Source organism: Pleurodeles waltl, chromosome 11, assembly GCF_031143425.1.
Source record: "Pleurodeles waltl isolate 20211129_DDA chromosome 11, aPleWal1.hap1.20221129, whole genome shotgun sequence".
Classification (NCBI taxonomy): domain Eukaryota; kingdom Metazoa; phylum Chordata; class Amphibia; order Caudata; family Salamandridae; genus Pleurodeles; species Pleurodeles waltl.
This window is the reverse complement of record NC_090450.1, coordinates 901,590,766-901,615,496: the sequence shown is the minus strand read 5'-3', so window position 1 is coordinate 901,615,496 and position 24,731 is coordinate 901,590,766. Positions and strand designations below refer to the sequence as shown.

Below are 24,731 nucleotides of genomic sequence, written 5' to 3'. Positions count from 1 at the left end.
GACCCACTAGGCACCATTTTCCAAGTTTGTCCACCATGGTGTTAAAAGATCCTTCCAGGTGATTCAGGACCAGGGAAATGCCCCAGTGCTTCAGCTACCTCCAGAGGCTAGAATCATCTTGGCACAAGTTGCAGAAACCCACCGCATTCAAATTGTTGCAGTACCACATGTAGGTGGTGTGGTCCATGAGAACCTAAACCAGCCCTTCTTTGATGGACAGTAGGAATGCTTCTGTAGGCAGACAACTCAAATAGGTTGATGTGGAGCCCGGTCTCTACCAAAGACCAGAGTCCTCATCTCCACATTCTGCAGAGATCATATATTCCATCTGGCATAGTTGATGAGCAGGAATGCAGGATACCAAGAAGCCTCAGAGCTGCTTTTATCAATGCAGGACTGAAGCATAGAAAAATATCTGGATAATATCCCGAATGCTTAGGACTCTGCTGTAGAAGGAAGGCCCTAAACTGCACTATGTCCAGGATGGTTATAATGAAAGGGACCTTCTGTAAAGGAGTCAGTTGCGACTTCGGCACATTGATAATGAACCCCAGTGATGTCAGAAAGCTTGCAGCCATCTGGAGCTGGTCTACGATTGTTTTAGGCAAGCTTGCCACAGTCAATAAGTCGTCATGGGAGAGAAGACTGGAATCCCCAACTGCCAAGGATGTGCTGCATCCACCACCATCACCTTCATGAACACCAGAGGGGCACTGGTGAGGATAAAGGGAAGCATGGCAAATAAAAAATGCTCCTGACCCACTTTGACCGGCAAGTAGGTTTTGAGAGACTGCAGGGCGGGTATAGTAAATCAGTCTTCAGGCAGGTTCAAAGCCACTATCCAGTCGCCTAGACCTTCTACAGACAAAACTTGGGTCAGTTTGAGCATCTAGAATCAGTCTTTTGCAAAATGGAGCTCAGATGGTGGATATTTAAAAGAGGAGGAAGGCATCAACTCTTCCTAGACATGAGGCAATAACAGGAATAACATCCAGTCACGAATTTCCTTGGCTAGAACCCTCTTTGTGGCACAGAAGGTCAAAGGAGCTTGCAATACTGGAGCAAGATGGACAGGTGCTCATCTGAAAAATGTTTATACCGCAGGTCGTCACAGAATGACAGGAAGTATCCTTTTTGGATGCTCTAGAGGACTCATGTGTTGGATGTTATTTCATGCCACGCTAGAGGAAATATCTGATCCATCCCCCCAACCGGATGGTTGGGTGCCACCAAGGGCAAACAAACAGTTTGGATGTTGTGACCACTGGAGTGGGGGATTAAAAGGTTTGATGCCTCTGGTATCTTAATATTGTCTGATTGATCCCCATTCCTACCCCGAAAGGACTGGGGTGCCTATTGCAGAGCAGTGAAACTTAGGGTGGGCAGTACATCAACCAGAGTAGTAGCCTCAAAAAGGCTGGAACCTGTTGGAGATAGTGTTTCAACGGGGTAGAAAGTTCTAGGGAACAGCTGTGGCCTGGTTTTCTTCAAATGTTACAACACCAAATCAACAATGTTACCAAACTAGTGAATCCACTGCATGGCATGTCAGTCAGAGAGGCTTGCACATTCCCAGAGAAGCCCGTGGATTTCATCCAAGAGTGCTGCTGAAGTGCTACACTGGTGCCAACTTCTCTGTCTAAGCAGTAGGTAGTCTCCAGTGCAAAACATTTGATGTACTTTGTAGCACCCTGACCATTCTGTGGCTTGGACTAAATAGGGTGACAATTCCCCAGGAACTGCAGTCAAGACCTTGCCAAACATGCTCCCATATAGCATAGGTATATCTACCAATTAAGCAGAAGGCACTGACTGACTAGAGAGCTAGACTGGCTGAGGGGACCATCTACCTCCCCAAAGACTCAATTTGTTTTGACGCCCTGTTAGGAGTGGTCATGGTAAAAACTAGGGCACACCCAACTGAAGGAAGCCTGTACCACCCAATGTTCTGGCATAGGGTGCAGTGTCAAGAAATCAGAGTTGCTTGACACTGGTATGTGGCGTCCAGCAGAAAGGAACGGGGTTTAGACCAGGCGCCTATAAGGGAGGGTACCAGACAGGGCTTTATTAAACTGAAGCAAGGGTTCAGATAAATTTTATCCTACTTTCAAATCTTCTGTTCGGTTATTAGTTTTGAGTTCTATATTTGGCAGATGTAAATCCAATACCTCTTCCGCACACCTAAATTACCACAGTGAAGGGGGGATTATCAGGGTGGGGGTGGATTATCAGGGGGGGAGGAAGGAAACACACTCTTCGGTAGGTCCAGGATAGAGCGCAACCCATTGTGTGGGGAGGTGTCCAGACCATTAGCCTCTTGCAAATCAATGAGTAAAAAGGCAACAGTGTTGTGGAAAACAGTCCCCTTCATCTGCCTTGTCATCTCCAAAGACTTGTTTCTCTGATCAGAGTCTGAACCGAAAAGTTGCTGGAGTGCGGGGGTAAAGGCATGGTTCCCTCGGAGTCAGTTTGCTGTGTGCATCGGTACAGCTTTGGGAAGCCACCCCAGTTGAGCCAAGATCAATTCGGCTTCGAGTCGGACAGTACAACAGGAACGTGGCCCTCCTCTGGCATCTATGTAGAAGGGATTGGTGTGGGTTTTGGCTTTGGATTGGAAATGGGCTCAAGCATCAGAGCAGAACCAAAGTCAGTTTCAGGAGGCACAGACGATGTAGACTGTGGACCAGACAGTGGTAAATGGACTGGAACAATTGACGGAACCTTGAGGCCTAACTGCATGGCAGAAGAGTGTAAAAAAAATTGCAACATGACCTCTCAAAAGTCCTAATCTTTTGCACCTACAGACCCAGAAATTTAGGGTACACAGGGATCAGTTGCAGTATTCATCATCTGATGGAGGACCATGAGTAAGATCGCGAGGCACCTCAACATCCTTTCAGGTTGAGAGTGGTGGGAATGAGAGAAATCTGGGACTATCTTGTCCTTTTTCTGCTTCAACTTACCTAAAGATTAGGTCTGCGACAAGGACATTTTGGGGGAACAGCTTTGATAGTGTAAATGAGACTGTCTTTGACTTTGGGTATAAACCGGACTCCTGACACTTCTTTAGGTGTCTGTCAATGTACAACTTTGCTTTATGTTTCGAGATTGCCTGCAGGTAATAGGGGTACACTTCACACTAACCTGAGTTGTGCTCTCAACCCAAGCATCAGAAGCACACCTTGTGGGGATCTTTCACAGACATCTACTTGTGGCATTCGATACAAGGATAAACCCTGTAAGGTGTAGGAGGGGACATATTTCCGCTGCAGACTGTGAAAAATATTTTTCTCAGAAAAAAAAACTTTGTCAAGTGACGAGGAAAAAATTGGGAGTGAGCTTCAGATTCACATACAAAGGCACAGAATGAAAGGAATACATGTGACAGTGCAGGGGCGGTACATATATGTGATCAACATGTCTTCTGGGGCTAAACTAAGTCTACCCAGAGCAACAAGGTGTCACCTACTGGGATGCTGGAACCATGCAGTTAAAATCTTCTGGACCCAGTCTGGCACCAAGGAGAAATTCAAAAGATGAGGAATCGACAGTTAGACACATCCACCAGAAAGTTTACTATTAGATGGCAAACCCCACTGGAGCTAGAAGCCATATATTCATGGATGAATACAAGGTCCACCCAATTATCGATCGCAGACAGATGGAAACTTACATCACAAGACTGGTTTCCAACCTATCAGAAGCTAAAGGTCACTGCCCACTAGCAGGTCACATTTTTAAATGCTGGCATGTAAAGGCCACCATTCTCAATAAATTCTATTATATGAAATTGTAATATCCACCCTTAAGGGTGCAATAAACTACTCCAACACACAAAAAAGACCTTTCAGACAGGATTTCAGGAACTAAATGTGTTTGCTACATACCTCCATCTAACCACAAGTCCAGAAGCAGGTGAGCAGCCAGCAGACAGTAGTAATCGGAATACTGTAAATCAGTTTTCAAGCATGACTTTCCTAACAGTAAAACGAAAATAACCATCATGAAAACAACATCATTGAAAATGCATGTATACCGCAGAGTACAAATAGTTAATGCTGCCCTTCCGTAGTACTATTGAAGAATTAGTCTGCCAATTTCAAATAGACACAAACTGATAAAAAATTTTTAATGAGTGTAATTCAACTGTTTTGCAACACCTATGTTGAGGCATAAGCTCCATCCTAAACAATAACAAAACAGAATAATGTCTTAAGAAAGTACCCACGTTTGGCAGAATGTTAACTTGCACTACAGCTTTACAGTACACATTACTTATGTCTAATGCTCCTAGACCTGTACTCCATTCTCACAGAAAAAGACAGCCCAATCAAAATCCAGATCACTGGATCTACTTTATTTGCAAATAGTGTGTGGGCATCAGATAGAACAGTGGTTTGTGACTTTTGGACTTCTGTGGGCTCACACTTAAACATTACTGGAACCCGGGGATCCCCACTGAGTATTACTGGAGGCTTTTTCAAAGAATTGAACAGCAAAACAATACACAACAATATACAATACGCATTCTGCAAATACACAAAATGATTCAATATTTTATTTAATTCACAAATATATTAAAAACATCTTCATTTATAATGTTAATGGGAAGGTTGGAGCTTGTCTAAATTCAATTGCTACCCTCATCTACATTATATTCTGTTGGATGCAGTTGCACTGAAACCACAAATCAATATGAGGCTACTTAATTCTTAAGATCCAATTTCAAATTCCTTCACATTTAGAAAACATTTGAAAAATGTAAACTTTATATTTTGCTCTTTATTTATATGCACTTTAATAACCTACTAACACTATTTAATTTTCTGAGCAGTTGCAGAACCTCAGGGTAGGCTTTGCAGATCAGCAGGGGGGTCCCGGACCACAGGTTAAGAACCACTGAGATCGAACATTCAGCAGGAAGTAACAACACAACTTAGTTAAGTGTCTTTTATAGAGACCATATAAAACAAAAGGGGTTTTAGAGGAGTAACTGTAAAAAGCATGGAAACAAATTTTATTTAAAAAATAAAATTGCCCTTTTCACAAATTAAAAAGAGTTACTTACCTTCATTAATGATATTTCAGTTGGATACATAACCTTATCGTACAAATTACAGTCACAAAATATCTGGTAGAGACATTCTAGTTGCAGATTCCTTACCTTAGAATTTCCCCCAGGCATCAGACTGGATCCGGAGATTTTTCTCCGAGCAATACCCTTGCTCATCGGTAGGTGGTGTTGGTCGAATCCGCGGGCGTCATAGTCACCGTGATGACATCGGGAGTAGTATATAGACGCCGCCTTCTCAAGGTGACATCAGTTTCTTCTGACAACTTTCCACGCCAAAGCACAGAGCTGCTGAAAACACAGATTGGTGCGCCAAAGCTAAGGACCTGAAAGGGGAATCCCTGTCCCAAGAGATCAGTTCGCAAGTGGGGAGGATGGGGCGGCTGTAAGGAATCTACAACTAGAATATGTCTCTACCAGATATTTTGTTATCGAAGGTAAGTAACTAGTACATCAGCTAGAAACTTCTAGTTGCAGATTCCTTACCTTAGAAAAGATACCCAGCAATGCCAATCTCAGAGGTGGGTTGCGAACCAAGATCATACTAGGAAGTCCTGCAGGACTGAATGACCAAAGTAGCCATCCCGACGGACAGGACTGTCCAGGCAGTAGTGTTTAACAAACGTGTGAAGGGACCCTCCTCTAGCTGCCTGGCAGATATCCAGGACAGGAACTCCACGTGCGAACGCAGTGGAAGCAGCAGTTGCTCTGGTGGAATGAGCACGGAAGTCCTCAGGGGGTTGCTTCTTGGCCAAAGCTTAGCACATTTTGATGCAAAGAAGCACCCATCAAGAGATGGCACGTTTTTGCACCGCCTTCCCTTTTTTCGCACCCACATACTTTGATCGTCCACCCAGAAATCTTTAGTACGATTAAGATAGAATGCCAATGCTCTTTTTGGGTCCAGATGGTGGAGTCTCTCCTCCTCATGAGAAGGACGAGGGGATGCATAGAACTTAGGCAGGGTGATGGACTGGACTAAATGAAGAGGCGTAACCACCTTTAGAAGGAAGGAATCTTTGGTGTGCAACACCACTTTGTCAGGGTGCACAGACAAGTATGGAGGTTTAGAGGAAAGGGCTTGAAGCTCACTCACCCTGAGAGCAGAGGTGATGGCAACAAGAAAGACAGTTTTGAAGGTAAGGAGCCGTAAGGGACAATTATGCATTGGCTCAAAGGGAGTACACATTAAATAATTAAGGACAAGAGTGAGGTCCCACTGAGGCATGATAAATGAAGTGGGAGGAAATAAATGGGTGAGGTCTTTTAGGAATCTACTCACAACAGGAGATTTAAAAAGTGAGGGCTGATCAGGTAACCTAAGAAAGGACGAAATGGCAGATAAATACCCTTTAAGGGTGCCCAAAGCAGAGCCCTGCTAGGTCAAAGAAAGAAAGAATGAACAGAAGAACCTCGGATAGCGGGCCAGAGAGGGGGATCAACAGATTTGTTGGTGCACCATGCCACAAATTTATTCCAACGATAGGCATATACAGTTTTGGTGGAGGGACGCCTGGCTGCAAAGATAACATCGCAGACTTCGGGTGGAAGATCAAAAGTCGTCAACTGTCGCCGCTCAATCTCCACGCATGAAGGCAGAGGTTGGACAGGTTCGGGAGAGAAGAGCTGTCCCCTGTGCTGCGACAGAAGATCCGCCCAGAGAGGCAGTCTGCATGGAGGATCAATGGACATGTTCAATAGCTCTGTATACCAGACTCTCCGTGCCCAGTCCGGAGCCACCAAGATGACTTGGGCCCAGTCGTTCCTGATCTTCTTGAGAACTCTGAGCAGAAGTGGTATAGGCGGAAAAGATGCCAGAGTTCCACTCGATACGAAAAGCATCTCCAAGCGAGTGCCGCCTTGGAAACTTCAACACGCAAAACCGCTGACATTGCGCGTTCTCTGCGGAGGCGAACAGATCTAACCAAGGCTCTACCCACTGCTGAAAGAGACCTTGCGCCACCTCCGGATGGAGACACCATTCGTGATCAACTGTGCATCGACGGCTGAGTTTGTCCACTCGGGCGTTGAGAGAACCCGCCAGATGTTGAACCACAAAGGTAATGCCCTGATGTTCCACCCATGTCCAGAGGCATAGTGCCTCCTGACAAAGGGTCCTGGACCCTACTCCGTCCTGTTTGTTGCAGTACCACATTGCGTTAGTATTGTCCATGAACTCCTGCACTACTTTCCGTTTGAGAGAAAGAAGAAATGCTTTCAATGCAAGCCTGATCGCTGGGGGAAATTCTAAGGTAAGGAATCTGCAACTAGAAGTCTCTATCAGATGCAGATTACGGACCATGTCACTGCTTCTATGTACATATAGGTACATATGTATTGGATTATGCCTGCTACTACTGACAATACATGTCATGTGTATAGTTATGTATAAATAAGCTAATTACAGTTATTTGAAACCTTAAAAAACGTAAATATTGCAGCTTCAATGTACATATGGGTATTTATATGGAGGGGTTTAATAAAGCAAACAAAACTTTACCGGGGGATGAGGTGTTGAAAATTCACTGGAAAAAAATGAAAGGTTAAAGTAATGTTATAGTTAGGTGAAATGTTCAGTAAGAACGTAACTTTTTAAACTCAATACAATACAGAAATTCAATAGTTATATCAACTGTAACTCGCACCCCCGTCACTCACAGTTTTCTAATCAATATTTTCATTGCAAATGTTGCAGTGATATTATCAATGATGTCAGAGAAGACTTCATGAGTGATGTCATGTGTGGTGTAATTAGCAATGCATGGCGAGGGTGCCAGTTACAGTTACTTGAATTAACTATAACTGGTGAAGTTATGTGTTTTTTTTAGTTAAAAAATGATGCTGTTACTGAACATTTCACCAGTGAATTTATATGGTTTTGCTTGGTGGGAGACTGATGTTGTGGGAGAACCCTCTCCCGAAGTCTTGACAGGCCCTAGGGAGGCCACCCCCAGGCCAGACCTTATTTTAAAGCCTAACATGGGCTCAGGGAACACATTTCCGGGACCTGCCTTAATTGTAAATGGGTGCCTCAGTGCCCACCCTGCGCTCCCACCAAGTACTTGGGTTTAGGGGGGTGGTACTGCTTAAGTCTATGGAAAATAAAAAAATACATGAGAATTATGTTTTTTCGCCTTGCCCCGCCCCTTCTTTTTTATTTGTCCCCGCTTGCCAGATCACCCCAAAACTTTCTAAGCACAAAGGAGGCAAAAAAATGCATTTGCTTGGAAAATTCTAAGGAGATTTGTCAACCAGCATCAAAGTTATTAGCAACACAAAAAAACGCATTTCCTATGGAAACACGAACCTCAATAACTACCCAGGTGCAACTGCCACTGAGTCATAAGGAAAATGTCACTTACCCAGTGTACATCTGTTCGTGGCATGAGACGCTGCAGATTCACATGCTGTGCATTATCCTGCCATCTATTGTTGGGCTCGGAGTGTTACAAGTTGTTTTTCTTCGAAGAAGTCTTTTCGAGTCACGAGACCGAGGGACTCCTCCCTTTCGGCTCCACTGTGCATGGGTGTCGACTCCATCTTAGATTGTTTTCCCCGCAGAGTGAGGTAGGAGTTGTGTATATAGTAAAGGTGCCCATGCAATGGAGTAAGTATTTATGTACATAATGTGTATAAAAATAGTATCTATTTACAAATTTACAAGTTTCATTCAACTTATAACGGCTACAGGCTCCCGGGGAGGCGGGAGGGCGCATGTGAATCTGCAGCGTCTCATGCCACGAACAGATGTACACTGGGTAAGTGACATTTTCCGTTCGATGGCATGTGTAGCTGCAGATACACATGCTGTGCATAGACTAGTAAGCAGTAATCTCCCCAAAAAGCGGTGGCTTAGCCTGTAGGAGTTGAAGTTGTCTGAAATAATGTTCGTAATGCAGCCTGTCCTACTGTGGCTTGTTGAGTTGTTAACACATCTACACAGTAATGTTTTGTGAATGTATGAGGCGTAGACCATGTGGCTGCCTTACATATTTCTGTCATAGGTATATTCCCTAGAAAAACCATTGTAGCGCCTTTTTTCCTAGTGGAGTGCGCCTTTGGTGTAATAGGTAGATCTCTTTTTGTTTTGATATAGCAGGTCTGAATACATTTCACTATCCATCTGGCAATGCCTTGTTTGGATATTGGATTTCCTGCATGAGGTTTTTGGAATGCTACAAACAATTGTTTTGTTTTGCGAAACTGTTTTGTTCTATCAATGTAATACATTAGTGCTCTTTTAATGTCTAACGTATGTAAGGCTCTTTCGGCTACTGAGTCTGGTTGTGGAAAAAAGACTGGGAGTTGCACTGTTAGGTTTAGGTGGAACGGTGATATAACTTTTGGTGAGAATTTGGGATTTTTACGGAGAACCACTTTATGTTTATGTATTTGTATAAAGGGTTCTTGTATAGTAAATGCTTGAATTTCACTTACTCTTCTAAGAGATGTGATAGCTATCAGGAAGGCTACATTCCAAGTTAAGTATTGCATCTCACAAGAGTGCATGGGTTCAAATGTTGGTCCCATGAGTCATGTTAACAAAATATTGAGGTTCCACGAGGGGACTGGTGGTGTTCTTGGGGGTATGATTCTTTTTAATCCCTCCATAAATGCTTTGATGACTGGGATTCTAAAAAGTGATGTTGAATGTGTAATCTGCAGATAGGCAGATATTGCTGTGAGAGGTATTTTAATAGAAGAAAATGGTAGTTTAGATTTTTGTAAGTGTAATAAGTAGCTTACAATGTTTTTTGCAGAAGCATGTAGTGGTTGAATTTGATTATTATTACAGTTATGAACAAATCTTTTCCATTTGTTTGCGTAACAATGTCTTGTAGTAGGTTTTCTAGCTTATTTAATGACCTCCATACATTCTTGTGTAAGGTCTAAATGTCCAAATTCTAAGACTTCAGGAGCCAGATTGCTACATTGAGCGATGCTGGATTCGGGTGTCTGATCTGTTGTTTGTGTTGAGTTAACAGATCTGGTCTGTTTGGTATTTTGATATGAGGTACTACTGACAGGTCCAGTAGTGTTGTGTACCACGGTTGGCGAGCCCAGGTTGGTGCTATTAGTATTAGTTTGAGTCGGTTTTGACTCAATTTGTTTACCTGATAAGGAAGGAGTGGGAGAGGGGGGAAAAGCGTAAGCAAATATCCCTGACCAACTCATCCATAACGCATTGCCCTTGGACTGAGGGTGTGGATACCTGGACGCGAAGTCTTGGCATTTTGCGTTTTCTTTTGTTGCGAATAGGTCTATTTCTGGTGTTCCCCAGCGTAGAAAGTAAGTTTGTAGTATCTGGGGATGAATCTCCCATTCGTGTGTTTGTTGGTGAGCTCGACTGAGATTGTCGGCCAACTGGTTTTGAATCCCTGGGATGTACTGTGCTATTAGGCGAATGTGATTGGGAATTGCCCAATGCCAAATCTTTTGTGCTAAGAGACACAGTTGTGAGGAGTGTGTCCCTCCTTGTTTGTTTAGGTAATACATTGTTTGTGGGCTATTAGTGGTTGAAGTGCTTTCAATGCTAGAAACACTGCTAACAGTTCTAAATGATTTATATGCAGTTGTTTTTGGTGAACGTCCCATTGTCCCTGTATACTGTGCTGGTTGAGGTGTGCTCCCCACCCCAAACTTGGAAGCATCTGTTGTGATCACGTATTGAGGCACTGGGTCTTGGAATGGCCGCCCTTGGTTTAAATTTATAGGATTCCACCATTGAAGCGAGAAGTATGTCTGGCGGTCTATCAACACTAGATCTTGAAGTTGACCCAGTGCTTGTGTCCATTGTGTTGCTAGGCACTGTTGTAAGGGCCGCATGTGTAGTCTTGCGTTTGGGACAATGGCTATGCATGAAGACATCATGCCTAGAAGTTTCATTACAAACCTCACTTAGTAGTGCTGGTTTGGGTACATGTTTAATATTATATTTTGGAAGGCTTGTACTCTTTGTGGACTTGGAGTGGCAATCGCCTTTTGTGTGTCAAGTGTTGCTCCCAAGTATTGTTGTATTTGGCACGGTTGTAGATGTGATTTTTGGTAGTTTAGAGAAAACCCTAGTTTGTGTAGGGTTTCTATGACGTATTGTGGTGTAGAAGACACTGTTGCTGAGTGCTGGTTTTTATTAACCAATCGTCCAAGTAAGGGAATACGTGCATGTGCTGTCCCCTGATGTGAGCGGCTACTACTTCAAGGCATTTTGTGAATACTCTTGGGGCTGTTGTTATCCCGAATGGTAACACTTTGAATAGGTAATGCACGTCTTGGATTACAAACCTTAAGTATTTCCTGTGGGAAGGATGTATGGGTATGTGGAAATATGCATCCTTGAGATCTAATGTTGACATGTAGTCCTGTTTTTTTGATCAAGGGAATCACGTCTTGAAGTGTTACCATGTGAAAGTGATCTGATTTGATGTAAAGATTCAGTGTTCTGAGGTCTAATATGGGTCCCAGCGTTTTGTCCTTCTTTGCAATTAGGAAATACAGGGAGTAGACACCTGTTCCTTTTTGATGGTTGGGTAATAGTTCTATTGCTTGTTTTTGTACGAATGCTTGGACTTCTAGTTGTAACAGGTCTAAGTGTTGTTTGGACATATTGTGTGCTCTTGGAGGCACATCTGGTGGCAATTGTAGGAATTCTATGCAATAACCATGTTGGATAATGGCCCATGCGTCCGTAGTTATTTTTTCCCAGTTGTGGTAGTATGCGGTAAGTCTCCCCCCCACTGGTGTTGAGTGGTGGGGGTTTGTGACATTGAAGTCACTGTTTGGTTTGCAAGGTTTTTGGGCTCTGGAATTTCCCTCTTGCCTTTGGGAATAGTCCACCCCTTTATGTTCCTCGAAAACCTCCTCTTTGATACTGGCCCTGATATGAGGGTCTGACTTGTGAGGTGGAAGGCTCTGTGGTTTGGGAATGAAACCCCCCTCTAAAGTGCGGCTTTCTAAAAGTGCCTCTGCTCTGTGGGGAGTAGAGCGCGGCCATGGCTTTGGCCGTGTCTGTGTCCTTTTTGAGTTTTTCTATTGCCGTATCCACCTCCAGCCCAAACAATTGTTCTTGGTTGAACGGCATATTCAGCACAGCTTGCTGGATTTCTGGTTTAAAACCCGAGCTCCGTAACCATGCGTGCCTACGAATGGTTACCGCAAGTGTTCACTGTCCTTGCTGCGGTGTCTGCCGAGTCCATAGCAGACCTTATTTGGTTGTTTGAAATTGTCTGTCCTTCCTCAACAACCTGTTGGGCACGTTTTTGGTACTCCTTGGGTAAGTGCTGAATGATATGTTGCACCTCATCCCAATGTGCCCCGTCTTATCGAGCCAGTAGAGCCTGAGAATTGGCAATCCGCCATTGATTGGCTGCCTGTGCTGCCACCCTCTTGCCTGCTGCATCGAATTTCTGACTTTCCTTGTCAGGCGGTGGTGCGTCTCCTGAGGATTGGGAGTTTGCCCTCTTTCGGGCTGCTCCCACTACCACCGAATCAGGAGTTAATTGCTGTGTTATAAACACAGGGTCCGTTGGGGGAGGTTTATATTTCTTCTCCACCCTAGGCGTGATGGCTCTGCCTTTTACTGGGTCCTGGAACACCTGTCTGGCGTGTTTTAACATGCCTGGTAGCATTGGCAAATTTTGGTATGAGCTGTGAGTGGATGCCAAGGTGTTGAACAAAAAGTCATCTTCTATAGGCTCTGCATGCTTTGCTACATTATGGAATGTAGCTGCCCTTGAAACCACCTGCATATATGCAGTGCTGTCCTCTGGTGGTGACGGCCTTGCCGGGTAGCAATCAGGACTATTGTCTGAGACCGGTGCATTATGTAAGTCCCATGCATCAGGGTCATCTTGTGTCATCCCCGTGTGTGTCGGCGACTGCATTGGGGTTGTCGCTACCGGGGACAGGTGTGGCGAATGCAATGGTGAATGCTGTGGCGAGAACCTTGGTGGTGTTTTGACTTTTGCCACTTTTGCCCTTGGCTGCATTTCCGTCTCCTGAAATGCTAGCTTTCGCATGATTTTTATTGGAGGAAGAGTTTGGATTTTCCCCGTGTCCTTCTGTATGTGCAGCCTCCTCTGGGTATGGTCTGGCTCTCCCATGCCCAGTTCTTGTTCAAATATGTGCCCTTGCATTTGACTTGAAAGGCCTTGCTCTTCTGTATAGGAGCCTGTTTTCGGCTCCGAGGCTGCATGTTTCGGCACCAAAGGTTTCTGTACAGACTTTTTCGGCTCCGAGGAAACCTTATTGACTTTAGGGGTGTCGAACTCTCGGTGCCAAGATGGTTCGGAGCCGGTATCTCGACTGGAGTCTGATGTCTTCGGCTACTGGGAGGCCTTTTTTCGGTGCCGATGTTTGGTTACCGTGTTTTCGGGTTAAGCCATGGCCTGTTGGCGGTGGCATCCCCTTGGCCTTTATTATTTTCGAGTGAGTCTTTGCCGGGGCTGGTTTACTCACAGTTTGTTGCTTTGTCTTCGGCTGCTCACTTTCGGACTCGTCTGAGTCCGAATCTCAAATGGAGAATCTCTCCTCTTCTTCGACGTCGATTTGCTCGGCCGGTGTCGACGCCATCTGGAGTCTTCTAGCTCTTCATTCGCGTAGGGTCTTCTTCGATCGAAATGCCTGACAGTATGCTCCCTGTGTTCCGGAGATAAACACAGATTACAGACCAAGTGTTGGTCTGTATAAGGATACTTTGCATGGCAATTCAGGCAGAAACGGAAGGGGGTCCGGTCCATGAGGTTTGAAGATAGATGCGGTCGGGCCGATCAGGCCCCGCTGAAGAGTGGAAGCCCCGAAGGGTCGCCGGAGCGCTTCTTTTTTTTTTTTTTTTTCGGTGTTGATGTGCTAACACTAAACCAGTACCCAGCGCGAACAATACCGTCGAATTTTCCGATAACTAGCTAACTTTCCCAATTTGAAATACGGAGCGAAGAGGAACACGTCTGAACCCGATGGCGGAAAGAAAACAATCTAAGATGGAGCCGACGCCCATGCGCAATGGAGCCGAAAGGGAGGAGTCCCTCTGTCTCGTGACTCGAAAAGACTTCTTCGAAGAAAAACAACTTGTAACACTCCGAGCCCAACACTAGATGGCAGGATAATGCACAGCATGTGTATCTGCAGCTACACATGCCATCGAACATATAGATATATGTATATATACACACTGTAATAAGCGGTTTCTTTATATGATGTATCAAAATCAGTTATATCGTGCAGAGTGTCTGGCAATCTCAAGGTGCTCTTTTAGGGGGTAGTGTGGTCCAATTGTGGAAAGAAATGGCTCCCTGTTGCAGTTACCCCCCACGTTTTGCCTGATACTGATGCTGACTTGACTGAGAAGTGTGCTGGGACCCTGCTAACCAGGCCCCAGCACCAGTGTTCTTTCACCTAAAATGTACCATTGTCTCCACAATTGGCACAACCCTGGCACCCAGGTAAGCCCCTTGTAACTGGTACCCCTGGTACCAAGGGCCCTGATGCCAGGGAAGGTCTCTAAGGGCTGCAGCATGTCTTATGCCACCCTAGGGACCCCTCACTCAGCACAGACACACTGCTTGCCAGCTTGTGTGTGCTGGTGGGGAGAAAATGACTAAGTCGACATGGCATTCCCCTCAGGGTGCCATGCCAACCTCACACTGCCTGTGGCATAGGTAAGTCACCGCTCTCGCAGGCCTTACAGCCCTAAGGCAGGGTGCACTATACCACAGGTGAGGGCATAGGTGCATGAGCACTATGCCCCTACAGTGTCTAAGCAAAACCTTAGACATTGTAAGTGCAGGGTAGCCATAAGAGTATATGGTCTGGGAGTCTGTCAAAAACGAACTCCACAGCTCCATAATGGCTACACTGAATACTGGGAAGTTTGGTATCAAACTTCTCAGAATAATAAACCCACACTGATGCCAGTGTTGGATTTATTAATAAATGCACACAGAGGGCATTTAGAGATGCCCCCTGTATTTTACCCAATTGTTCAGTGCAGGACTGACTGGTCTGTGCCAGCCTGCTGCTGAGAGACGAGTTTCTGACCCCATGTGGTGAGAGCCTTTGTGCTCTCTGAGGACAGAAACAAAGCCTGCTCTGGGTGGAGGTGCTTCACACCTCCCCCCTGCAGGAACTGTAACACCTAGCAGTGAGCTTCAAAGGCTCAAGCTTCGTGTTACAATGCCCCAGGGCACTCCAGCTAGTGGAGATGCCCGCACCCTGGACACAGCCCCCACTTTTGGTGGCAAGTCCAGGAGAGATAATGAGAATAACAAGGAGGAGTCACTGGCCAGTCAGGACAGCCCCTAAGGTGTCCTGAGCTGAAGTGACTAACTTTTAGAAATCCTCCATCTTGCAGATGGAGGATTCCCCCAATAGGGATAGGAATGTGACCCCCTCCCCTTGGGAGGAGGCACAAAGAGGGTGTACCCACCCTCAGGGCTAGTAGCCATTGGCTACTAACCCCCCAGACCTAAACACGCCCTTAAATTTAGTATTTAAGGGCTCCCCTGAACCTAGGAACTCAGATTCCTGCAACTTACAAGAAGAAGAGGACTGCTGAGCTGCAAACCCCTGCAGAAGAAGAAAGAAGACACCAACTGCTTTGGCCCCAGTCCTACCGGCCTGTCTCCTGCCTTCCAAAGAAACCTGCTCCAGCGACGCTTTCCCCCAGGACCAGCGACCTCTGAATCCTCATAGGACTGCCCTGCTTCAAGAAAGACTAGAAACTCCCGAGGACAGCGGATCTGTTCCAAAAAGACTCCAACTTTGTTACAGAGGAGCAGATTTAAAGACCCCTGCAATCCCCGCAAGAAGCGTGAGACTTGCAACACTGCACCCGGTGACCCCGACTCGACTGGTGGAGAACCAACACCTCAGGGAGGACCCTCCGGCGACTCCAAAACCGTGAGTAACCAAAGTTGTCCCCCCTGAGCCCCCACAGCGACGCCTGCAGAGGGAATCACGAGGCTCCCCCTGACCGCGACTGCCTGACTCTAACATCCCGACGGCTGGAAAAGACCCTGCACCCGCAGCCCCCAGCACCTGAAGGATCGGAACTCCAGTGCAGGAGTGACCCCCAGGAGGCCCTCTCCCTTGCCCAGGTGGTGGCTACCCCGAGGAGCCCCCCCCTTGCCTGCCTGCACCGCTGAAGAGACCCCTTGGTCTCTCATTGAAAACCATTGAAAACCCGACGCGTGTTTGCACACTGCACCCGGCCGCCCCCGCGCTGCTGAGGGTGTACTTTTTGTGCTGACTTGTGTCCCCCCCCCCCAGTGCCCTACAAAACCCCCCTGGTCTGCCCTCCGAAGACGCGGGTACTTACCTGCTGGCAGACTGGAACCAGGGCACCCCCTTCTCTCCATTGAAGCCTATGCGTTTTGGGCTCCACTTTGAACTCTGCACCTGACCGGCCCTGAGCTGCTGGTGTGGTGAATTTGGGGTTGCTCTGAACCCCCAACGGTGGGCTACCTTGGACCCTAATCTTAACACCGTAGGTGGTTTACTTACCTGCAAAAACTAACATTACTTTACCTCCCCCAGGAACTGTGAAAATTGCACTGTGTCCACTTTTAAAACAGCTAAATGTGTTTTATGTAAAAAGTATATATGCTACTGTAATTATTCAAAGTTCCTAAAGTACTTACCTGCAATACCTTTCAAATGAGATATTACATGTAGAATTTGAACCTGTGGTTCTTAAAATAAACTAAGAAAATATATTTTTCTATAACAAAACCTATTGGCCTGGAACTGTCTCTGAGTGTGTGTTCCTCATTTATTGCCTGTGTGTATGTACAACAAATGCTTAACACTACTCCTTTGATAAGCCTACTGCTCGACCACACTACCACAAAATAGAGCATTAGTATTATCTCTTTTGCCACTATCTTACCTCTAAGGGGAACCCTTGGACTCTGTGCATACTATTCCTTACTTTGAAATAGTACATACAGAGCCAACTTCCTACAAATAGCCTTAGGCTTATCAGAGAGGAGTGTTAGACATCTGCAAATACACACATGGTCAACAAATGAGACACATAACTCAAGAAGATCCATACTAATTTACAAAAATAACAAGTACCTTTTTATATGTTTTGGCACCAGAATCAATACCTTCAGGTAAGTTTGTTTTTCCAAGAGAAATCTTTACAGATTCAAAAGTTGACATTGCAATTTTTGGAAGCTGAAATGATATCCTATGGAGGAAAAACAAGTACGGCAAAAAGGTACAGGATAGCAAGTTAAGGTAACTACTGGGCAAGGATCAGGACCACACCGACAAGTCACAATGGGCAGCCGGGTGCAGTGGTGTAGTACAGCGCTGGGTGCCCAATGTTGTCAATGGGGATCAGTCCGGTTGAAAAAAGGCTGCAGGTCTGGACAGGTAGTCCAGTCATGAAGAACCAACAGGTGGGTACATGTCTTGAGATGGTCGGGGTTAGAGGGACACCTTTGGTCCTCTTCTCCATGGGCCAGGGGCGACAGGTACAGAGGGGTGCTGAGGTATTGGCTTTTCTCCACAGAGAGCACTCGCAGTCGATGGTGCCTGTGGGAGAGGCTGCAGGCGATGTCAGCAAGTCCACAATGGGCTTCACCTGCTGGAGGGCTGGGGGATCACGATGGCCTACTTCAACTCGAGTGAGTTACTGTAAGTGCAGTGGTGCTGTCTGTTGTCGGGTTTTCTGTGGTTCAAAGTATTTCCAGTTCTCTTGGGGTGACTGCAAGATGTAGGGAAGCAGTTCCACTGCTTCACAGGAGTGTCTGGGTCTTTGTTGAAGACAGGCAGGCCTACCAGGCTTTTGGAGGCATAGCAGCTTGCAGGGCAAGTCGACTTTGGCATAAATCAGTGGAAATAGCAGACAGGACGGCAGGGCTGGGGCCAAGTCAGCTTCTAGCTCAGGCTTTGCTGTTGTGGCTCTTGAGTGTCTATTTTCTTCGTAGGTCAGAAGGAATCTGCTATCCTGGTGACAAGGACTCCCCTAAATACTGCATTTAGGTGGGTTTCTGGGAGAGTAGGGTAGTAGCCAATGGGCTACTCACTCCTGGGGTCACTAGATCCCACATATGACCACTTTCTTTGGGGAATGGGCACCCTGTACCTAGACTTCCTAAATAAGCCAATGCCAAAATGACAGATTTCTTAAAGTTGTGTCCACATCAGGTAGCTAACCTTAGCTGAGACTGACCTGAGGGGTGGACACACCTCCCAGAATGCTAAATTTACCGCCTGTCTAGATGTCAAATGGGCCCGGGTCAGGGGGATCAGCACATCTCCTGTGAGTGAAGCCAGATCTGCATACCAAGGGCAGTGGGCTTCTTTGAAGCCCCTGCCTTAGAATAAAGGTTCGCGGTCATGTTGGGTGGGGTGTGCAAACACCTCTCTCAGAGCAGGCTTTGTGACTGACCGTCGAAGAAGAAAGGCTCTCACCCTAGGAGGTCAGACTCGTGCTGGTGGCGGTAGACTGACTAAAACTAGACAGTTCGCCCACTGGTAGTTGGTAGATGTAGGCATGGTTACCCCCCCTAACCCCCCTCCCCCCCTTCGCCAAATGTTTATGCCAACTTTGAAAGTGTGCTGGGATCCTGCTAACCAGTCCCCGGCACCAGTGTTCTTTCCTAAAATCTGTACCTTTATTTCCACAATTGGCGCACCCATGGTACCAAGGGCCCTGTGGCCAGGGAAGGTCCCCAAGGGCTGCAGCATGTATTATGCCACCCTGGGGTACCCCTCACGAAGCACATGCACAATGCCTCTGCAGTTTGTGTGTGCTGGGGAGAAAAAAACAAATGCCCAAAAACTACTGCCTCTGGCATAGGTAAGACACCCCTCTAGCAGGCCATACAGACCTATGGCAGGGTACACTATACCGCAGGTGAGGACATAGCTGTATGAGCAATATGCCCCTACAGTGTCTAAGTCTATTCTTAGACATTTGAAGGGTGGTGTAGCCATTTTGGGTATATAGTCTGGGAGTTTTAACATTACGAACTTCCCAGTGCCATAAAGGCTTCACTAAATAAGGGGAAGTTTGGTATCAAACTTTTCAGCACAATAAACCCACACTGATGCCAGTGTGAGATTTATTGAAAAATGCACCCAGAGGGCATCTTAGAGATGTCCTCTGTATGTTAACCAAACTGCTAATACAGGACTTACCGGTCTGTGCCAGCCTGCCACGTTCAGACAAGTTTCTGACAAATGAGGTGAGAGCCTTTGTGCACTTTGTGATCAGAAACAAAGTGACCTCTGCCAAGCTCCAGAGGACTGCCCTGCACCTGAAAGGACCAAGAACTCCAGTGGAGAGCGACCCTATCCAAAAAGAAACAACAACCGAGGACTCCAACCTTACTCCGAATGCACCTGAATGGCCTGACCACTCTGCACCTGGTGTCCAGATGGCCCAACCAGCTAGAGAGGATCCCCAGGCGATTCTGAGCAAGTGCACACCCTGGGTTGATCTCTCCACCCCTCCACAACAACACCTGCAGAGGGAACCCCTAGGACCCCTCACCGCAAAAGCTCCGGACAAAGACATCTTACGCCTAAAGACACACTGCAACCGCAGTCCCCAGGCCTTGGAGACCCCGACCTCCAGTGCAGCAACGTTCAGCAGGTGGCCTGCCTCTCTGTCCAACCTGTGGTTTACCCAAGTCGACACCCTGGACCTCGCCTGCACCCTCTGAGTGACCCCTGGGATCCCCTCACGGAGAATCATTGCAGACCTGATGCTTTGTTTGCACCCTGCACCCAGCCGCCTTAGTGCTGCTGAGGGTGAATGTTTGGTGCCCACTTGTGACCACCCCAGAGCTCCTTTAAACCCACCAGGTCTGCCCTCCTAAGACGCGGGTACTTAACTGCCTGCATATCTGAAACAGAGTGCCCCCATTCTCCATAAGAGACCACGTTAAATTTGCCTCAACCTTAACCTCTGCACCCGCCCGGCCCTGTGTTGTTGGTGGTAGGTGTTTGGGGTTTACCTCGACCTGTGGACTTCCTAACTCCCGGAGACTGGAACTGTAAGTGTTGTACTTACCTGCAAATTGATCTAACTTTCTTTCCCCCAGGAACTGTTCCTGAACATTGCACTGTCTACTTTTAAAACAGATTGACAATATTTCAAAAACTGTATAACTTATTTTTTCAAACAAAGTACTATTGATACATGTGTGAAATACAAATCTATTGAAGTACTTGCTTGCAACTTGAATCTTATGGTTCTAAAAACAAATTAAGAAAATATATTTTTGCTATATAAAAATTGTTGGTCTGGAGTTAAGTCACTGAGTGTGTGCTTCTTCTATTGTCTGTGTGTGTACAACAAATGCTTTGCACTACCCTCTGATAAGCCTAACTGCTCGACCACACTACCACAAAAGTGAGCATTATCACCATCTACTTTACCCTCTGTTAAGCCTCTGGGGATCTCCTGGACTCTGTGCACACTATATCTCACTTTGATATAGTATATACAGAGTCAGCTTCGTACATTGGTGGATCAGCGGTGGGGTCTATGACTTTGCATTTGCTGGACTACTCAGCCAATACCTGATCACACGACCAAACTCAAAAATTGCCTTCAGAAAACAGATTTTTGAATTTGGCAAATTTTTCAACATTTTAAAGTCCTGCTAGGGTCCTGATTAATTCCCCTTAGCATTTCTTTTTAGATGTAAAAGTTATTGTAAGTTAGGGGTTAGTTACTAGAAGTAATTTTTAGTTTCTTAAAAGGTAATCCCAACTTTACTAACATCATGAGCAGCTCAGAGGAAATGGTTGTGGAACTCATACTCACCCCTTACCTCCATCTAGGGATGGCAGAGTTAAGGTCCCTCTGTAAGGTGAAAATTATTAGAACAGGTTCTAACCCTACCAAGGTCAAGCTTCAGGAGCTCTTGGCAGAAGAGGAAGACCTCCACTCAGACAGGGAAGATGTTAGATTTGAGGAGAATGACCTCCCCCCTCCTCACATAACTAGGGAGATCAGGGTCCCAAGACCCTTATCTCCAAGGATAGTGCTCACAAGAGCTGGATCTTCCACAGGGTAGTCCGGTTCCTCTGGGAACATTGAGGGCAGCCTCAATGAAGAGGACAACCTTTTCACAACGGTGGCCAAAGGTTAGCTTTAGAGCAACAACTCCTAGGTATAGAAAGGGAGAGAGCAGAATGGGCAGCAATATAAATAAGGTCAGAGAGAACATTGATCCTAAAAATCCCCAAAGGAATCGTCTCAAAATTTTAAGAGGGTGATAATATCACCGAGTGGTTTGCAGCCTTTAAGAGGGCTAGAGGGCTTGTGCAAGCAGAAAGGTAAACAGATCTCACTGGGAGCTTTCCTTTGGGAACAGTTTACTGATAAGTGTAGGGGTAGACTCCTCACATTCACTGGTGCAGATGCTGAATCCTAGGGCCACAAGAAGGCTACCTTGATTGAGGGCTTTGGATTCACCACTGAGGAGTATAGATTTAGGTTCAGGGGGTTCACAAAACGTTGAGCCAGTCCTGGGATGATTTTGTAGACTACTCAGTGAAAACACTAGATGGTTGGATAACTGGCAGGTGAGTGCATGACTATGATGGGCTTTATAATTTGATTATGGAGGAACACCTGTTAAGTAACTGCTTCAATGACAAGTTGCATCAACATCTGGTAGACCTAGGTCACATTTCTCCCAAAGATTTGGAAAAGAACGTAGACCACTGGGTCAAGACTAGGGTGGCCAAGACTTCCACAGGGGGTGACCAGAAGAAAGGGGTCACAAAGCCTCCCCATTGGAAGGGTGGGTAGACACCTAAGGACAAAAACAGTGTCTTCACTAGGGCCCCAAAAACCTGCACAGGAGGGAGGGTCCGATACTCTTCACAGTCCACAAGTGGGTACAAAGGTAAAACCTTTGATCCCAAGAAGGCCTGGTGTCACACCTGTAAACTGCATGGTCACCAAACTGGAGACATGACCTTTCCCAAGAAGAACCCCCCTAGCACTACTTCAGTTAGTACTGGAATAGCCAGTCTCCAGTTGGGATCAACAGTGTGCCCACAGCAAATCAGGGTCCACACTTACACTACTCTAGTCTCTGCGGGTGGGGAGGATATACCCACACTGGCTGCCTGGTCATCTAACATGCAAGAATTCAGGCAACAGCTCTTAATTAATGGGACAAAGGCAGAAGCCCTGAGTGATACAGGTACCAGAGGCACCATGGTGACAAAGAATGAAAATGTCACTTACCCAGTGTACATCTGTTCGTGGCATCAGTCGCTGTAGATTCGCATGTTTTGCATAGCTCGCCATCTGGTGTTGGGTCGGAGTGTTACAAGTTGTTTTTCTTCGAAGAAGTCTTTCGAGTCACGGGACCGAGTGACTCCTCCTTTTGTCTCCATTGCGCATGGGCGTCGACTCCATCTTCGATTGTTTTTCCCCGCAGAGGGTGAGGTAGGAGTTGTATTGTAGTAATAGTGGCCATGCAATGGAGTGACTAAGTATGTACCTATTTAAGGTTAAAATAATATATATACAAATAGTTGAAGGTACCTTCCGAACTGCTACAGGCTCCCGGGGAGGCGGGTGGGCACATGCGAATCTCCAGCGACTGATGCCACGAACAGATGTACACTGGGTAAGTGACATTTTCAGTTCGATGGCATCTGTCGCTGTAGATACGCATGTTTTGCATAGACTAGTAAGCAGTTATCTCCCCAAAGCGGTGGCTCAGCCTGTAGGAGTGGGAGTAGTCTGAAACAATGTTCTTAATACGGCTTGACCTACTGTGGCTTGTTGTGCGGATAACACGTCTACACAGTAGTGCTTGGTGAATGTGTGAGGCGTAGACCATGTGGCTGCCTTACATATTTCTTGCATTGGGATGTTTCCTAGAAAGGCCATGGTAGCACCTTTCTTTCTGGTTGAGTGTGCCCTTGGTGTAATGGGCAGTTGTCGTTTAGCTTTAAGGTAGCAGATTTGGATGCATTTAACAATCCATCTGGCTATACCTTGTTTTGATATTGGGTTTCCTGCATGAGGTTTTTGGAATGCAATAAATAGCTGTTTAGTTTTCCTGATGCTCTTTGTTCTGTCAATGTAATACATAAATGCTCTTTTGACATCTAAAGTATGTAGTGCCCTCTCAGCTACGGAATCTGGCTGTGGGAAGAACACTCGAAGTTCCACTGTTTGATTTAGATGGAACGGTGAAATAACTTTTGGTAGAAATTTAGGATTAGTCCTTAGGACGACCTTATTTTTGTGCAGTTGTATAAAAGGTTCTTGTATTGTAAACGCCTGAATCTCGCTTACTCTTCTTAGAGAAGTAATGGCGATGAGAAATGCAACCTTCCATGTTAGGAACTGTATTTCGCAGGAGTGCATGGGTTCAAAAGGTGGACCCATAAGTCTAGTTAAGACAACATTTAGGTTCCATGAAGGAACAGGTGGTGTTCTTGGTGGAATAATTATTTTAAGGCCCTCCATGAATGCTTTAATGACTGGTATCCTATATAGGGAAGTTGAATAGGTAGGCTGCAGGTATGCAGATATTGCTGCAAGGTGTATTTTAATGGAAGAGAAAGCTAGGTTAGATTTTTGTAAGTGAAGCAAGTAACCCACTACATGTTTTGGGGTTGCGTGTAATGGTTGGATTTGATTAATATGGCAGTAGCAAACAAACCTCTTCCATTTACTGGCATAGCAGTGCCTGGTGGATGGCCTTCTGGCTTGCTTTATGACTTCCATACATTCTTGGGTAAGTTGTAAGTGTCCGAATTCTAGGATTTCAGGAGCCAGATTGCTAGATTCAGCGATGCTGGATCTGGGTGTCTGATCGTTTGTTGTGTTGTGTTAACAGATCCGGCCTGTTGGGCAGTTTGATGTGGGGTACTACTGATAGGTCTAGCAGCGTTGTGTACCAGGGTTGCCTTGCCCAAGTTGGTGCTATTAATATGAGTTTGAGTTTGTTTTGACTGAGTTTGTTTACCAGATAAGGAAGGAGAGGGAGAGGAGGAAAAGCGTAGGCAAATATCCCTGACCAGTTGATCCATAGGGCATTGCCGTGGGACCGCCTGTGTGGGTATCTGGATGCGAAGTTTTGGCATTTTACGTTCTCTTTTGTCGCAAACAAGTCTATTTGAGGTGTTCCCCAGAGCGTGAAGTAAGTGTTCAGAATTTGGGGGTGAATTTCCCATTCGTGGACCTGTTGGTGATCTCGAGAGAGATTGTCTGCGAGTTGATTCTGAATTCCTGGGATAAATTGTGCTATTAGGCGAATTTGGTTGTGAATTGCCCAACGCCATATCTTTTGTGCCAGCAGGCTCAATTGCGTTGAGTGCGTCCCCCCTTGTTTGTTTAGATAATACATTGTTGTCATGTTGTCTGTTTTGACGAGAATGTATTTGTGAACTATTATTGGTTGAAAAGCCTTTAGTGCTTGAAAAACTGCTAGCAGTTCTAGGTGATTTATATGCAGTTTTGTTTGATGTACGTTCCATTGTCCTTGTATGCTGTGTTGATCGAGGTGTGCTCCCCACCCTGTCATGGAAGCATCTGTTGTTATTACGTATTGTGGCACTGGGTCTTGGAAAGGCCACCCTTTGTTTAAATTTATATTGTTCCACCATAGAAGCGAGAGGTAAGTTTGGCGGTCTATTAACACCAGATCTAGAAGGTGACCCTGTG

The 24,731-nt window shown here is 45.9% G+C and overlaps 1 protein-coding gene across 2 annotated transcripts in view; it reads right to left on the bottom strand.

Annotated features, from left to right (window-relative positions):
• NAA25 (N-alpha-acetyltransferase 25, NatB auxiliary subunit) overlaps nucleotides 1-24,731 on the bottom strand; it is a 561,072-nt gene that overhangs the window by 301,106 nt on the left and 235,235 nt on the right. For both annotated transcript variants that reach the window (XM_069214819.1, XM_069214820.1), the window contains exon 13: nucleotides 3,888-3,977. In XM_069214819.1, coding sequence (XP_069070920.1) covers nucleotides 3,888-3,977 — 90 coding nt within the window. The remainder of the gene's footprint in view (nucleotides 1-3,887; nucleotides 3,978-24,731) is intronic.